The sequence below is a fragment of the Electrona antarctica genome (assembly GCF_951216825.1).
Source record: "Electrona antarctica genome assembly, chromosome: 6".
Taxonomy (NCBI): domain Eukaryota; kingdom Metazoa; phylum Chordata; class Actinopteri; order Myctophiformes; family Myctophidae; genus Electrona; species Electrona antarctica.
In genome coordinates, this window is record NC_136811.1 from 25648976 (window position 1) to 25667153 (window position 18178).

An 18178-nucleotide genomic window follows, 5' to 3' on the forward strand; every position below is an offset into this window, starting at 1 on the left:
CAAGCCATGCAGTTTAACTAAGCCACAAAGAACCCTGTGCTTCAAAGTATAGCCTGCTCTCTGTAGCTCTTCTGCTCTTAAGCAGATGCGACAGCTAACAGTTGCCTGTTAGCTGTGGAATGCATGTAGAAGAGCTATCAGAGGAGTCCTTGTGACGGGTGAACCCCTCTAACCTGTTAAAGTACGGGGCTCTACGGGCTCTGGGTGAATTATATGGGAACATCCCCAGGTCCCACTGCACCGTCTCGCCCCTCACTTTAACAAACAAAGACAAATCCAGTCTCTTGTTTTTTTTTCTCTCTCTCTCTCTCTCTCTCTCTCTCATACTCTCGTGCGTGCGTGCGTGCGTGCGTGCGTGCGTGCGTGCGTGCGTGCGTGCGTGCGTGCGTGCGTGCGTCAGACAGACAGACAGACAGACAGACAGACAAGACAGACAGACAGACAGACAAGACAGACAGACAGACTGTCAGACACACACACACACACACACACACACACACACACACACACACACACACACACACACACACACACACACACACACACAGTAAGTACTCCTGGCCTTCAGTCAAAAAGGAAAGGACCCATAAGGGACCCCTTTAATGTCTTTGTCTTGGTGAGAACTTAATCTTCTGTTATTTCACGTCTTGGACTCCCAGAGTCAAGTCATTCTCCACAGAGCACCAAACACCCCTGGAATTAATTATGAATGAATGTGTTGAACTGAATAACAATCACACTCAACCTCAACGTCAAGCCTGACAGTCTGTGAGAATGTTAATTTTACACCTATCTTGTGTAAAGAAAACTAGATCATTGACATGATATCATATATGATTCATAAAAAAATGAAAATAAACATGACGCAGGGGGACAACCTGACATGCATTTGATGAAATCTGTGTTTAAGTATAGCTCTAATGGTGACGGCGTTAAAGATTTATCTCACACCTGTGGGAATCACACTTCTTACACTTTTCCTCTAAGACAAAATACACACACACACACACACACACACACACACACACACACACACACACACACACACACACACACACACACACACACACACACACACACACACACACACACACACACACACACACACACACACACACACACACAAAGACAAAATTACACTTCCACCGCCAACTTTAACTTTGACTTCAAAGTTTGGTCTTTGTACCAGCTAATATTAGCCCCAGTCTTTACTGTGAAAGCCGAGTTCAAAGGTAGTGTGTGTGTGTGTGTGTGTGTGTGTGTGTGTGTGTGTGCGTGCGTGCGTGCGTGCGTGCGTGCGTGCGTGCGTGCGTGCGTGCGTGCGTGCGTGCGTGCGTGCGTGCGTGCGTGCGTGCGTGCGTGCGTGCGTGCGTGCGTGTCCGTTTGCGCTGGACCGGTACAGGCGCGTGCATGCATGTGTTGTTCTCTGTACACAAGATGGAAGTGTACAAGACAACATAGTGTTGCATTGTCATTACCACACCAACAGGCTGCTGTTAGATGGTTAACAAGCTGTACAATCACAGAGACTGTGAGAGTTAGCATGTAAAGCAGGTTGAGCTACTGTACAGTCTCTCACCTAAGAGCAACCACTTTGTCCAAAACCACAATATAGTATTTAACATATTATTACTACTACCACTGCAATATCTCTTTTAAACTAGGAAATGGACTGTCACTATTCTCCAATGCAGCTTTGCACACCGGCTCTTATTTATGGACTATGTGAGTCTTTCATGGTGTGTTTTTATGTTATTTCAGCTACCCTATAACATAAGACAATTTTCTGAATGTACTATTCTTCTTTCCATTTCCTACAGCTAGCCTGCAACTACAATGCCGCGTTTGTTTTGGGAAGCTGCAGAAAGTTCAAAATGACTGCTGAATTTATTGCACCATTTGGAAAGTTACAACACCCACCCATGTCAACCTCTTGACAAGAACAGTTTAATATTTAATACTACAGTAGACCTTAAAGTTCTGAACATCTGGTCTCTTCTCCAGGACATTGGGACATACCGTGAGACAGGGGAGAGACACACCTTCCCAGAGTAGTGTTGAGAAGGCGTGTGTGTGCGTAAGTATGTGCGTACATGCGTGTTTGTGTGACAGAGAGTGTGCGAGAGACACACACACATAAAAGGGCCCAGTGTGTCACCTTCCAGTCATAAATATTCACTCACTATTTCTGGAGGGAGAAAGAGGAATACAGACTCAAGTACACTCAAATATGATGTTTTTCAACATATATAATGAATTCTGTACTGGCCATATATGGAGCGTGTCTTGAGTGTACAGGGTTCGATGTGGTCAGATCAACATATGGAATGTCAGAACAGGTCAGCTCCATATATGGAGACCTAGAGGTGGCAGCGGGGGCAGTGTCTTGAGTGTACAGGGTTTGATGAGGGCCCAGGTAGGGCCTTAATTTTCGGGCCTGTTGAGAACTCTAGTTTTCGCCAGCTGCCGGGCGCGGCTGCAAAAATAACTTTGTGGCAGGCCCGTCTAGAGTTTAAATGGACAGGTATCAGTCAAAAGGGAGTCATCGAAGAGGAAAGATGGATGGGGAAGGATCAACATATGGAATGTCAGAACAGGTCAGCTCCATATGGTGATCTAAGGGTTTGAGGTTTGAGGTCAGATGTAGAGTTGCTGGTCAATATTGATGACATCAGGGATCTCCATATATGGGCATTCCCATATATGGGCTTAATATTGATGACATCAGGCATTTCCATCCCTGATGATGTCACGTGATATCACGAGGCATGACCATAATGGTCATGCCTGTGACCATATGGTCGCACGCACACACACACACACACACACACACACACACACACACACACACACACACACACACACACACACACACACACACACACACACACACACACACACACACACACACACACACACACACACACCTTGTATTAAATTTGCCAAGCAACACCTTTCATTTTAAAAAGAAGCCCAGACAGTAACACAAAGAGACAGAGGACAATGTGAGCTGTATACCCAGAGTGTCACAGGGTTCGTTCTTCCAGGAACAGATGTCCAGGCCGGTGAGGAGGATGGCGTGGTCGTGCCGACGGCCCTCGCCGCCCGCCAGCGTGGACTGCCACTGGCAGAAACTGTTCAGCGTGTGGTCTGCGTGGTGGTTGATCGCCAAGCCGTCCTGCAACACACAGTGGTGGGGAAAAAACATTTTGTACTTACGTAAAAGTAGAAATACTCTGTTACGAGTAAAAGTCCAAAACACAAAATTTGCTCGAGTAAAAGTACAAACGAATGGGTCAAATTGTACTTAAAATACCAAAAGTATGAAGTACTCCGAATAAGATCAGAATGCGCATTGTGAGCTGGAGTAAAGAGAGAAAGAGAGTGAGAGAAGAAAAGCCAGGGAGACATGGGGGATGAGGGAGAGAGTGAGAGAGATTAGGAGGATACAACATGGGTATGTGCCACTGGCACAAAACTATTGTGAGAGGATTAGGAAAGAAAGATGTAATGAGAGGGGAATACAAAGAGAGAATGGGAGCTAATATAGCTAGTGTGATGTCTAAGTTGACAATGTAAGAAACGTCATGCAGATACAATTATACATTCTAGAAAAGTACTGTATGAAATTGAACTGAATTTAATTGAATCCAATTAAATAACTAAACTAATTGCAATGTTGCATAACAGTGATAAGGGCCAGTGCTGTGTGAGTGCCTAGGATATTGATGTTTGATAGCAGAAAATGGTTCTTATCCCAAACAGATCCAGTCCCTTCTCAACAATGAATTTGCAATATTCTCTGACTCTTCTTCTTAGGTTAAAGGCAGCATGAAATATAGCACAGGAGGTGCAGATCAAGCTATGAAGACGTAGTAAAGCACTGGGTAAAATTGTACGTTCACTTTTGAAATTCCTATCCTCAATGTTGGCTTCTTGTAGAAGACTCAAATCCATGACCATTTCACACAGGTTGATGGAACCCTTTCTCCTCACCCACATGACTCTTAGGCCTCACTCAGACCTTTACAACATTGATGCATGCTTGTTGTATGAATGTTGTGAGTGTCATGGCCGCCCCAATGCATTTCCAATGGAAGTCACATGGTTTGTAGTCCACATTTTGGACTACAAGCTGTTGTATGGCTTTCGGCTGTGTTTCGACTGCGCCCCTCCCCCTCATACAACACAAATGTTGTGTCAAACCATGTGACTCCCATTGGAAATGCATTGGGGCAAGCTGTGTCACACCCTTTGTATACAACAAGCATACAGCAATCTGTTGCGACTGTGTGAGTGAGGCCTTACAATACATCCCACCTGCACGCTCCCTCTCTCTCTCCATCTCTGTCTCCGAGAATTCCCCCTAAATCTGGCAAAGACCCAATGAAATGTATACCCTATAATTAAAGATTCGCTGTATAAATACTTAGTTGTTAAGGCGACCCAAGGAAACTCTCAGAGGGACTTAAGCCATTTGGGCCTAAGGGGCGATACTGTCAGCAAATAAACAAACAACACATTTTCACGAATTTAAGATTCAATGTATGCCATTTAAAATTAAATGTAGCGTATTGCATACTCAAAAGGATCAGCTACACCACCGTTTCTCAAAGTTGGGTTACGGGTCTGTTATCTCTGGGACCCCATTCTACAATACTGCAATGTTAGTAGTAAAAGTCCAGAATTCAAAATGTACTTAAGTCAACGTATAAAAGTTCAAGTTTTCAAAAGCATAAAATCGTTTTAAAATAGCCGATATACAAGCTCACAATGCGTCGCATTGTGAGCTTGTAGATCGGCTATTTTTAAATGGTCCAAATTTATATAGAGCTGAAGTGGTCAATTAAAAGTAAAAGTATTGGAAATTGGAAATACTCAAGTAAAGTACAAATACCTCCAAATTATACTTAACTAGAAAAAGTGCCCTTCTGGGCACAGGTCTCCACCAGGAGGATAGGAGTGTGTGTGATGTTTGGCAAAATGTTTAGGAGTAATATAATCATGTTTTGTGTGTGTGTGTGTGTGTGTGTGTGTGTGTGTGTGTGTGTGTGTGTGTGTGTGTGTGTGTGTGTGTGTGTGTGTGTGTGTGTGTGTGTGACACGGCCTGTTGTAGCGCCACCATGAGGCTGATTTGAAAACTGTCAAGTGGCATTTCTTCCTCAGCCTAGTGGGTGCACAGTTTCACCGCAATCGGATGCTGCGTTGAGTAGTTGTGGCGATTTGCACAAAACGGGTACAAAGCGGGCTACTCCTGAAAAGTTTAGAAGCCAATCGTAGGCAATGAAGTTGGATTATGAGAAATCAAACAAACCCGTCTTGATCACATGACTATGGAGAGCATGTGTACTGATTTGCATGAAATTTGGATAACATCTGAAGGAGTAATATTAGAAAATGTGTTTTACATATGTCGGCCTCCTGGTGGCGCTATAAAGAGCAGATGTGAAAAATTCCAGGCAAAGGGTTTTCCTTGGCCTCTAGGGAGTTGGCATACAAAGTTATCCACAAATCCGTGCAGTTGGAGGTAAAAACACTTTTTGGCCAGTTATAGCGCCACCATGAGGCTGAGTTGAAAATGTTCACGTGGCATTTCTTCCTCGGCCTAGTGGGAATGTGCGTGCGCAATTTCACGGAAATCACACGATGTGTTCATGATTTGCAGCATTTTGTTTGAAACTGAGCACTCCTGCGAACTTTGGAAGCCAATCTTAGCCAATCAGGATGGAGTCTGAGAAATCTGAAAGACATGTTTCGTTGAATGGCTCTAGAGAGACTGTGTACCAATTTGCGTGATGTTTGGACAAAATCTGTAGGTGTACTGTCCAAAAACTTGTTTTGCACAAAGCGGCCTCCTGGTGGCGCTATAACAGGCCGTTCTGGAATTTTTGGGGCAGAGGTTCATTGTTGGCATCCAGGGAGTGTGTGTGGCAATTTGGCATGGACTGGGTTAACGGTGCCGGAGATTAGCTGTTCACAGACGGACACACGGACGGACGGACACACGGACACACGGACACACGGACACACGGACGGACGGACGGAGTGCAAAACATACTCTCTCCCCATGCCTTCGGCCTGGTGGAGACAACTACAGTACTTAAGTAAATGTAAAGTTACTTTACACCAAGGTGATAACAATTCCACAGGACAAACATAAAATGAGCCAGTTACCTGTTCCTCATCCAAGAGCACAAGACCCACTATCACTATGTTGATGTTCCCCCCTATTGTTCCGTCTTTGAAGAGTGTGGACACCTGCAAGACACACACACACACACACACACACACACACACACACACACACACACACACACACACACACACATCCAGTCCTACTTAACCACAAGTTTTAAAAAAAACATACTTTAAAAAAATCGATCTACAGGCTCGTTATGGGGCAACATGTTGTCCACCCAAAATTGGGAAGTCAGGGTTAAAGTTGCTAATCCAGTGCTATCTGTCGTTCATGGAATACTTTTATTTGTGTGTAATTGTCTATCAAAAGTATGGCTTCCTGTCGTAAAACAAATATCTGTTTATAGTTCTCAAGTTAACCTCCCCTTTAAAACCTTGCCAACAAAATAAATTGTTTTTGCACACACTGAATGCTCTGATTGCAAGCAAATGTGATTGTGAGCCGGCGTTAACAATTGACTCCTTTCACAGTGAAACACTAGGCACTGCGGCGTTTCCCACCAACAACAACACAGGTGGAACACATTTGGACTGGAACAACTCTAGTAGAGATGAGCGTAGATCTCTTCTTCAGGAATTTGAATGGTATGGGGTGACAGGGTCACAGGAGGCTGGGACGCTTTAAGTGATCTCTCTTTTTTTTTATGTTTTTTTTTTGTGGCTTTCGCCTTTATTTTATATATTTTTTTATGGAGGGATAGACAGTAGGCTGACAGGAAATGGGGAGAGAGATGGGGGGAAGACATGCAGTAAAGGCCGTCGGGATCGGGAGTCGAACCCGCGGCACACTGCCAGACTGGATTACCAGCCAAGGTGCCTGGACCACTAAGCCATGGCCCAGGCCCTTTAAGTGATGTCTAGTCGTCGAAGATATGATAACACTGGTATGACTGAAGCAATACAGTCACAACTGCTGTTCCCAATTCAGCTTATTCTGCTCATGTCGGATATCTTTACATCAATCAGAGCGGCGGATTTGCGCTTTGAAACTGGCCTGCTGATCTCTCTTGCTCTCCCCTCTTTCTCTCTGGGGTCCAGTGAATATCTCAGGTGCCACTCGCGGCATACAGTATCTTTTTTTCTTTTTCAGGAAACCTTTCATGTTTTCCTTATGTTTCCTGGCTTCCACTGACTCATACAGTAGATAGACACGGGGCTGAAGTTTGTTATTGGGATAAAGCCAGAGAAGCAGCGCAAGTCACTTTCTTGTAGTGAGGTCTAGTTGTGTAAACAATTTCCTAATATGCTCTAGTGATACCATTTGAGATTTGCTCCCCCTTCAGCAATCAACAGTGAATCAGTGTTTTCCTTACCACCACAAAAGAAAGTAATATGTATCTGTTGTTTCAGTGAAAGGTTTTAGTGGTTCATATGGCCAAAGAGCTGAGTTAAGACGTTTTCCCATGCCAGGAACATTTTAAATTAAAGAAATACCCATTGAGTACCCATTTTCAACTGTCTCTTGCTAATCCTATGCTGCCCCAGTAAATCAGTATAGCCATATACTATAGCAGTAGTATGCTGTAGCAGACCAGAATATGGAGTTATCTAAACTCCAATCTCTCTTAGGGATCAACTGAGGGAGATCAGAAGGGGATGTAAGTCTGTGAAACTCCATACTGTATTTAGATGACTCTGTGTGTCTGCTCCGAGCGGCCAGCTCTCTATACTAGAGGGAACCGTGTTTTCAAAACAGGATTATCTGCGGATTTGTCAGTCAGTCGTTAAGTAGCCAAACGAGCGTGACGAGATCTGTTTGGAGATCACCTGACAGGGTGAAAGGGAGACAGAGAGAGTGTTGTGGTGATGACCTCATCAATATATGGGTTTTGATCTCCTTACATGTTTCCTTTCAGATAAGTTAAGAGTGGAAGATATGGAAAACTCTCCCATTTGCACAGTATTTAAAAGCATATCTTCGGCACAATTGTATGCATGCAATCCATGCATGCACCTCTTGTAAACTGTACCAGCGAGTGAAAACATGTGAAACAAAAAAAAACTTGGACGAACAATTAGACATGGATACAGTATGCTCATGCACTGTTTTGGGTATACCATCTGGCACTTTCTCTCTCCCTCAACTGGAGTTCACAGGTCAATTATGTTCCTCTCACCATGTTGAGCACAGTGAGAACGTATGTGGTGATGTTCTCGTGGCCGTGATTGTCCATCATCTTCCTGTCCACCACCACCAGGGTCTCCACATTGAGCTTCTGGCTGGCCTGGTGCTTCGTCAACACGGCCCTTTTGTTCCTGGGGATGAACTTGTACTCATCAGGAAGGATGAAGACCTCCTCCAGAGGAGGCTTGGGCATGTCTGGTAAGAGAGATGAATGGGTGAATTATAGGGGCACACAGTGACATGTCTGGTAAGAGAGATGAATGGGTGAATTATAGGGGCACACAGTGACAAAAACATGATAGCCTAGCCCCTAGGGTTACTTACACATAAAGTGCACACGTGTTAAATTAAGATGTTACTCTGTGCATTAAGGGGCGACTGTGGCTCAAGAGGTAGAGCAGGTCGTCCAATGATCCATGGGTCGGCGGTTCGAATCCCGGCTCCTCCTGTCTACATGTCGAAGTGTCCTTGGGCAAGACACTGAACCCCAAATTGCTCCCGATGTGCTGGTTGGTACCTTGCATGGCTTCCGCCGCAATCGGTGTATGAATGTGTGTGTGAATGGGTGAATGTAATGCACAATCTATGTAAAGCGCCTTGGATAAAGGCGCTATATAAATGCACCATTTACTATATATAAATGCACCATTTATTAAAAAGGAAAGTGTATGTACGTAACAGTTTGGACCAGAAGTTTAATTCCAAAAATAGGAATTTATTTCCGAATTAAAGTGATTCTGAGGCATATTAAATCAGGCTCAGACGTCTCTAGTACAGACCAGTTTAAGGGGGAAGAACATCTCAGTTCAATCTGCTACAAATCTACAGTGCAAACCTAACGTGGTGACTTATCAGAGCTTTGTTGAGTCAACATGTGACTCAAGCAGGAACAAAGACTTATATCTTCACATCAACTGGCCAGCTCTGCCCTGTTTTTAACTCCGCTTTTGAAGTTGAGCCACCTCTGGGAAAAGAAGTAACTTCTCACATCCAAATTCACTTAGACCCAAGGACGTGAGGTCAGTGGTACACACCAATGAAAGCATGGTAAGGTCAAAACCCATTACTCTTGAGACAATCACCAACTCTAAGATCTCCTCGCACGTTTTGCAGGTTATCATAAACTTTCACCCCTAGCAGCCAGAGCACGATAAAACTAGAAAGGGTAGAAAGTTTGCTTACACAGCCGGAAAGCAGGTGAGTGACCAAAGTGCCGTTTCGGATAAACCACAGCACAGGTGTTCAGTGATGTCATCCTACGAGAATGTAAACATTGGTGTGTTTTCACAGGGGACAGGCAGCTGGCGTTCTTTGGTGATGGTGCTGCTCTCCAGTTCCTAGCACCTCTCTTTGAAATGACCCCAACCTCCACGACATCAACCATGTCAACTGATCTTGAGATTAATTTTGCGAGAGCAAACACGTATAACCGTGTTAAAGGAAAATCCCTCTGCAAGCCTCTAATCGTCCACAAGTTAAGTCATTCATGAAGTCAAGCAAAATATGTCAAGAGAATTTGAGATCATTACATTTGTCATACACCGTAGTACGTCTTCCTTCAATTGCTTTCCTATTATGCTCGAGGTCAAGCCACTAAGGAAGTTATTGCAATAATGTCAGTCTAATTTCGTCCTTGAGAGAAAACACTCATTTGTTGGATAAAGTAAATATCAAATCCCATCCAACCATGTAGCAGTGCAAAATGAAGCCATTTCGCTCACTACCAGCACATCTCTGTGTTCAGTTAGGCCTACATCTTGTGTTCCTAATTTGGTGATGATGAGTTAATCGGAGTGTTGAAAAGTAGTACATTATCAACACAGGTGGTGCATTGATGGCATCACACTATTCCACTTTCTTCTTGGTGCCCCTATTTTGCGCATGTGTTTATATGCATTGTGAGCTTGTTGATCTGCTATTTTCTGCGAAGGCTTTCCCCACAATACAGATGCTGGGATTTAAGTGGTTAAGCGACAATTGCATAAAAATATAGCCCATCTAGAAGCTCACACACACATATATCCCATTTACAGATTGTAAATGGGCTATATTCAATGTGTGACGCCATCGTTAAAATGAATTATTAGAGATTGCCCTTACATACATTTCCTCCGTCTTCCGCAGAAGTGTTGTTTCTGCTTCTCTCCGTGTCTGTAGTCCTGGCCATGGCGTTGTTGTTGGCGGTCACTGCTGTTATGGTGCTGATGATGAATGCCATGTTGCTGTGGGCTCGCCTGGCGGTCTTCTGCAACAGTGCTGTCGGTGGGGTCTGTCTGTGAATACGTGGACCTCTTGTTCAGAACGTGTGTGCTACGATCGGTCGAGTCGGTTTGCGTGTACGTGGCGTGCTCATGATGATCCTCATGCTGTTTGGGACCGGTGGAGTCTTTCTGTGTGAACGTAGATCTCCTATAATGCGGTCTATATTGCTGGTGACTTGTCTGACGTGTCAGTGACTCTGAGTTGCTCCTGTAGAGTATATGTGGCTGATGAGTGGAGGCGCCAGTAAAGTTCTCCCTCTGGGCCAGCTCGGAGGAGATGGGTCTGAGAAAGTAGTCCGCATCCTGTGTCCGGATCAAACCTGACTAGAGACAAAACAGAGAGTTTTAGCAGTGGTTCTGGGTAGATGTGTCTCTTTAGCACTGCCAGGCTCAATACAACTGTTGATAGTTTTGCCTTGTGGTGGAGGCAGGGAAAGAAACCAAAACCTATTTTAAGTTATGTTGTTTCAGGTTTTGAGTTGCCTTTTCTTTAGTTGTATTGTTTTATGTTGTTGTCAAGGTCTTGATTAAATTAAAAACCTTTATTTTTCATGTTATGACATTTGTAAGGGGTTTTCACTGACATTGAGCCCATCTACAATCCCACTTGGTAACAGACACCTCTGACAGCATGTAGACATAATTCTGTCCTTTTCAGCATAGTAGGGAGGTGAATGACACTGTCCCACCATTCATTTACCTTCCCAGTCTGCCTCTGTCAACAATTAGTCAACATTCACCTCTTAGGTCACTGCAAACTGACCCACTCCTTGCATTCAACCTGATCAAAAGACCCAATTACTGGCTGCGTTTCTGCATGTTCAACATCTGTTTTAACTGTCCAGGGTCAGATGTTATCTCTGCCAAATCTAAATAGGACTTGGCTAGCTAGACACCGGTTGGGTTCTGTCAAACAAAGCCAGTGGTTTGATGGGCTGGATGTCAGTGGTTTCACAAAGGAAAAAAAGAAAGAAATCCAATTATGTTTTAATCTAAAGAGAATGAATGGATAAAATCTAACATGAATGGTCGCACACACATTTAATACATCACAATGTATTACTTTAGAAAATTAGTAAGCAAACAAAGCTACTTTGTCATTTTAATACGGCTTAAATTACAAACAAAAACATGCTCCCTGTCCTTCCATGTGCTCTGTCTCTCTCTGTCTCTGCTTCAAGTCCTCTCAATCTGTTCCCCCTGTACAGTATGGTTACAGCATTTATGAATTTCCCTTGTATTCCCTTTTCAACGTTTTCTTTGAACCCCTCCCTCCTCCCCCTCGTCTCTCCATACACGTGCCACATCTGTGTTGACAGTCAATTGGCCCCATTGAGTTAGTACTGTAAATGTTCTTGGCAGTAATGGTGGAATAAAAAAAGAGAAAGAAACCTGTTTAATTGACTGCTGTCTCTACGGCGATCTATGAGTTGAGCGTGAGTTCTTTTGTCACCGCAGCTGTCACAGTGAAAGACGGCTCCCACCAGAGTGGCAGATCGTAGCTGGACCAAGGTGTGTGACGCGTGCGTGCGTGCGTGCGTGCGTGCGTGCGTGCGTGCGTGCGTGAGTGTGTGCGTGCGTGCGTGAGTGCATGCGTGCGTGAGTGCATGCGTGAGTGCATGCGTGCGTGCCTACATGACACCGTGGGTGTGTCTAGTTCCAATCAGTCAGTCCTGCCAAAACAGGGCTGTATCAGTGATGTGTTTGATGTTGTTATAATGAGCCACACTGCTGATTTTCCACATTTCATCACCACTAACTAACACCGCTGCCTCCGCCAACCCATCAACCACAGATCAGGAAGCCAGTGGAACAGCTAGGGCCCCTGGAATAGGTTGCGACTGTGTTAAAGCACTGAAGTTGAGAATGATGAACTTGTGCGAGCGTTTGCCAATAAAGGGCTGTAACCTGCGACCACAACGACTGTAGAGTTTACAGCTTTAATCCCCTAGTGTGATGAGTAAATCCAAGTGGAATTAAGAGAATTGTAGCGATCACACAAGTCATGTCAAGGCAAATGGTGGTGGTTTAGTCTTAATCTAAAGTAATAAAGTTATCTATGCTAAGGTCCGTGCGACTTATCGGTATATAAAAGGCCAAGCTTTCAATCAGAATACCGAAAGCTTGGCTCATCAGTGTAAACATTTTAAAATTCTGTAAAATATGAAATATTGTAACATTGGCAGTGTATATTCAGCTGTCAAATATCATTAGTAGAGGAAACTATATTAAGCAGGTCAGGTGCCCAGACCCTGGGCACTTTAACATCACTAAACCATCTTAACCATGCCTAAACTTAACTTTACTAACACCTAAACTTAATTCGAATTTTACAAAAAACATGCCTAAACGTGATATTTGTTTTGGTAAGTGTTAAATAGCTCTATATTCTGATAGCAATCATTGCTATAGAGCAGGGGTGCTCAACCCGTGGGTCGCCAAATTATTTTGGGGGGTCGCCAAATTATTTTCAATAACTGAATGGCTGGAAATGGAAATTAAGAGTTTACATTAGGGTTGACCAAAAGAATATCATGTACACTACCTTTAAGCATCAGTGCCTAACTTGAACCAGCTGCAAGCTATAATAGTTTTATGGTTCAATAATAAGGGTAATGCAGTGTGTGGGCCACTACAAGGTGGGAGCCCAAAGGTGCCCAAAATTCCAGGAAATTCCAGACAAACTTTGCACTCTTTCAATGAAAAGAGAGCCCGTTGTTTGTTTACAGGTATCTCTGTGTCAGATAGTGGTCATTAAACACCCTGCACAAACTGGTGTTTGACAGACAAACCACAAACATACAGAAACATATTTGCTGATATAATCAAAGGAGGAAATACGCATCTAGACCCACTAATTATAGAGACAATTATGATGTTTTGGACACCCTGTAAAACAAACAGTAGACGCCTCAGTGTTTGGAACAAGTCGTCCGGCCCCTAACTACCAAACAGTGTGTATTGTTGGGTCAGAAACACTATTAGACCTCTCTCTCTCTCTCTCTCTCTCTCTCTCTCTCTCTCTCTCTCTCTCTCTCTCTCTCCCTCTCCCTCTCCCTCTCCCTCTCCCTCTCCCTCTCCCTCTCCCTCTCCCTCTCTCTCTCTCTCTCTCTCTCTCTCCCTCTCTCTCTCCCTCTCCCTCTCCCTCTCCCTCTCCCTCTCTCTCTCTCTCTCTCTCTCTCTCTCTCTCTCTCTCTCTCTCTCTCTCTCTCTCTCTCTCTCTCTCTCTCTGTTCAGATCTCCAGAAAACAACTCCAGCTGTGTCTTTCCTCACCATCTGACTTAAGTGCTCAACCCAACACAAGGAGACAGCATTGATTATGGACCATTGACCCCCTTGTAACAGACCAATGGTTTTGGACAATGAGAGAGAGACTGAGAGAGAGAGAGAGAGAGAGAGAGAGAGAGAGAGGGATAAGGGGTGAACTCAAACTATATTTCCAACTCCTATGTAATCTCTATGTTATTTTCCTCTATAGCGGTCAAGAAGTGATCCGTGTGTAACGCCAGTCTGGATTATTGGTTGAGATCACTTGTGAGAAGCCGTTCAGGATGCTGTCATCCGTGTGGCACTTCAGCCCCAGTGCGCTGCCTGCTGTAATCACAGACCAATGGCACAGTTTGTTCCAAGTCACAACGAGACCCCTGACCCGTTCTTGCATTGCTGTCAAACCTCAACATGCTCCACACTTATTCCGCCTTCAGAGTAGCTAGCCTGTACTATGCTTCCAATACGACACAGGGAAAACAGCGGCTCTGTCACATTTTCAATCTCCACCCAGATTTCACGAATTTGGGAACAGTTGGGGATTTTCCTTTCATTTTTTTCCCAATGAGTTAAGGGGTTATTTTTGGTTTGGTTTATTTGAATGGTTGTAAAATAAAGACGAAAGAGAGACAGAAAAACGGGGAACTCCTAATGGAAAGTGACAAACAGCATTCACACCCCTTGCCATGGCAAAGAGACAACTAGCAATGACTTTACACCGAACCCATCTCCTCCATGTAGTTGGTGATTGTAACAGACACTTTCATGTTCTAATACGTATTAAATTGGGGGTATGGGTGGTGGCATGCTAAAATTGGCACTCAATCTTATTCTAAATATACAGGGTAGCCTAAACATATACAGCATCTACTGCATAGATAGGTATTGAACTACATTGCTTAGGCATTCTGCCACACCCTCAGTCACAGATATTTCCATCCACAGGCTCTGCTTTCACTGTAGTATATATCTGAAAAGGTGCTGTGATGATATATGAAATGCCATACAGTTGTATATGTTGTAAAGCTGTCATTTGTGCTGCAACATACAGTAGTAGACACTTAGACAAGATGCTAGGTTTCATTCAGTAACTGACACACCTCGTCGTCCCTACATAGAAATATAAATATTATTTATATTTTATTGTCTCCACCAGGCCGAAGGCATGGGGAGAGAGTATGTTTTGCACTCGGTCTGTGCGTGTGTATGTGTGTCTGTCCTTCCTTCCTTCCGTCCGTCCGTTACCAGCTAATCTCCGCCACCGTTGCCCCGATCCATGCCAAACTTTGCACACACACTCCCTGGATGCCAACGACGAACCTCTGCCCCAAATATTCCTCAACGGCCTGTTATAGCGCCACCATGAGGCCGATTTAGGCAAAACACATTTCTGTAGATTACTCGTACACATTTTATCCATACATCACACAATTCGGTATACAATATCTCCATAGTCATGTGATCAACACGGATCTGCACCATTTCCCATCTTCCATCCTGATTGGCTAAGATTGGCTTCCAAAGCTCACATGATTGGTCTGTTTCGAACAAAATGCCACAAATCACAAAACAGTGTGCATTTTCCGTGAAATTATACACGCACATTTCCACTAGGCCGAGGACGACATGCCACTCATTTCTTTCCCAAATCAGCCTCACGGTGGCGCTATAACAGGCCAATTCCTGTTATTAGCTATAACTGCATCCATCTGTATACAACTTATGTATGCGCACTCCCTAGAGGCCATGGAAAAACATTGTCCCCGCATCCCTCCACATCTGCTGGTTATAGCGCCACCATGAGGCCGATTTCTGCAAAACATATTGCTTATGTTAGTCACACAAATTTCATCCAAATGTCACGCAAATCGGTACACATGATCTCTGTAGTCATGTGATCAAGACGAGTCTGTTGGATTTCTCAGATTCTACACTGATTGGCTAACAAAGTTTTCAGGAGTGGCCCGTTTTGTACAAAATGCTGCACATGTCCTGTTCATCCAGAATTCTATCCTCATGCTATGAGTGATCAACAAAATGAAGAAAATTGTTGCAAAAAACTAACAAACAAAGAAACATGTTTATATTACTCCTAAACATTTTGCCAAACATCTCACACAGTCCTATCCTGGTGGAGACCTGTGCCCAGAAGGGCACTTTTTCTAGTTTAATATGTATTTACAGTATTCGCTAAAGCCAAGACTGAGTTTGTACTAGCATCAGAACAACACCTGCTGACATGCCATAATACAATTAGCATTGGCTCAACTTTCCACTTATGTAACCATTATAGTGTACTTATAGTACAGGAAGTCCGATTTCAACTGTCTTGAAGAGAAAGGTTGAATTAAAAGCAAGATGTTAGCTAAACTTCATTTTTACTATGTGAAAACCAGGCTGTTGTGACCTACACAATCTAGACATTTCTGTCTATGCTTCTGAAACACACTGTATTTAGGGTTATCCAGGTGGCACAGGCAATACGGCTTCAATTCCTCCCTGGTTAAGGGTGGGATTTATTCCTCAACCCAGTAGGAAAGTGCGTCAAAAATGTCACGTAAATTGCACCCTGCGTTCATGATGTGAGGCTTTTTGTTCAAAACGGGCCAATCCTGCAAACTTTGGAAGCCAATGTTAGCCAATTAGAATGGAATATGAAATATCGGACAGATCCGTCTTGATCACATGACTATGGAGATAATGTGTACCAATTTGTGGGATTTTTGGACAGAATCTGGAGGAGTAATATTAAAAAAATGTGTTGGCCTCCTGGTGGCCTCAAGGGAGTGTGCATGCAAAGTTTCACACTGATCGGTGCCGGAGATTAGCTGTACACGGACGGACGGACAGGGGCACAGACACACGTGTGTGTGTGCAAAACATACTTTCTCCCCATGCCTTCGGACTGGTGGAGACAACATAGGCAATTGGGAGTGGGAAAAGGAGGGGCAAATAGCAAGAGAAGGAAGACAAAAGACACAGGAGGGTCGATCAACAGCAATGTCTGGATCAAAAGGTTAAACCTTGAAGCCAATTATCTAGTTACCCAGATTAAGTCTGTCCAGAGTTCTGTTGATGCTACTCATACACTGAGTTGTAGCAGGTTCCATACAGTATATCCATGATTATGCTATTTTTTATTTTAGCTGTATTGTATATTGGAAATGGTAAGTATGAATGTATTTATTATTGATTGTATTTATGAAGAAGAAGAAGAAGAAGAAGAAGAAGTACAAGAGTACCTAATCATTTGATTACGTCCTCCTGAAGTCATGCTAAAACAACAATCCCAGAACGTATCCCAGAACTGATTGAACATACTGTCATTAGTAAGAGCAGCCTTGTGAAAGAAAGCTGTACACGATGTCTTTCAGCTTAGATGTCACTGTACTGGCAACCTTTATAAACCACCTGCACCTACTTTCAGTCCAACAAACAGACAGCAACCGCCAAATGCAATGATGTAAATGAGATCCAACCTCTTATTGCCTTACACAAAGTGGCATTCATCCTCAACGTGCCCCTCAGTGCCAACGTGCCTCACAGTTGGTAACCGTCCCCAAATGCATTTAACCATTTTGTGCACTCTTATTCTGTGAACCTTCTACAGTCTTATACTTGTCTACTTGCTAAGTTGCTACCCATAAAATCTACTACTTCCCCTACAAGTGTGTGTGTGTGTGTGTGTGTGTGTGTGTGTGTGTGTGCGTGCATGCGTGCGTGCGTGCGTGCGTGCGTGCATGCGTGCGTGCGTGCGTGCGTGCGTGCGTGCGTGCGTGCGTGCGTGCGTGCGTGTGTGCGCGTGTGTGTGTGTTTGGATTTGGATTTGTGTGAGTCTCTAAGTTAAGAGATTAGCTCATACTAGTGCCTCTTCCTAAATAGACAAAGTCATCAGATTACATGCTGCGCTCCAAGGTGCAAATAGCAGTCATAAAACCCTGAAACGCTACCTGGGAGGGTGCAAACAGCTGGACTCTGTGGAGTCAGGCACATCCAGACATGCAGCGACAGGAAAAACATCAGGGATGGACGGGAAAAAAGAAAGAGAGCTAAACGGAAACGAGGGGGAAACGTTCAGAGCATTAAAAGATGCACCTGACTGACTGAATGCAGTATGTGAGTTCTCTCTCTCTCTCTTCCTTTCAAGGGATATGGTAAGGACTCCTTACTTCAGGAAACTCACAATAAACTCAGAGGGTGATTCAGATTTATAGCTAATCCCGTTGGCCTAAGTACGCTTTTCAATTCAGCGTGAGTTCAGGAGTAGAAGCTAGCCTAGCTGCCCCATTCTGTAACCGTATCCCATCTGAAGACAAGTTAATCAAT

The 18178-nt window shown here is 43.9% G+C and overlaps 1 protein-coding gene across 1 annotated transcript in view; it reads right to left on the reverse strand.

The window, feature by feature from the left end:
• Positions 1-18178, reverse strand: part of adamts16 (ADAM metallopeptidase with thrombospondin type 1 motif, 16) — a gene marked incomplete at both ends in the record, with an annotated part of 68962 nt that overhangs the window by 40599 nt on the left and 10185 nt on the right. Inside the window, 4 exons of the mRNA XM_079503698.1 lie at positions 3019-3178; positions 6175-6258; positions 8316-8518; positions 10428-10908. Of these exons, the coding sequence (XP_079359824.1) occupies positions 3019-3178; positions 6175-6258; positions 8316-8518; positions 10428-10908 (928 nt within the window). The remainder of the gene's footprint in view (positions 1-3018; positions 3179-6174; positions 6259-8315; positions 8519-10427; positions 10909-18178) is intronic.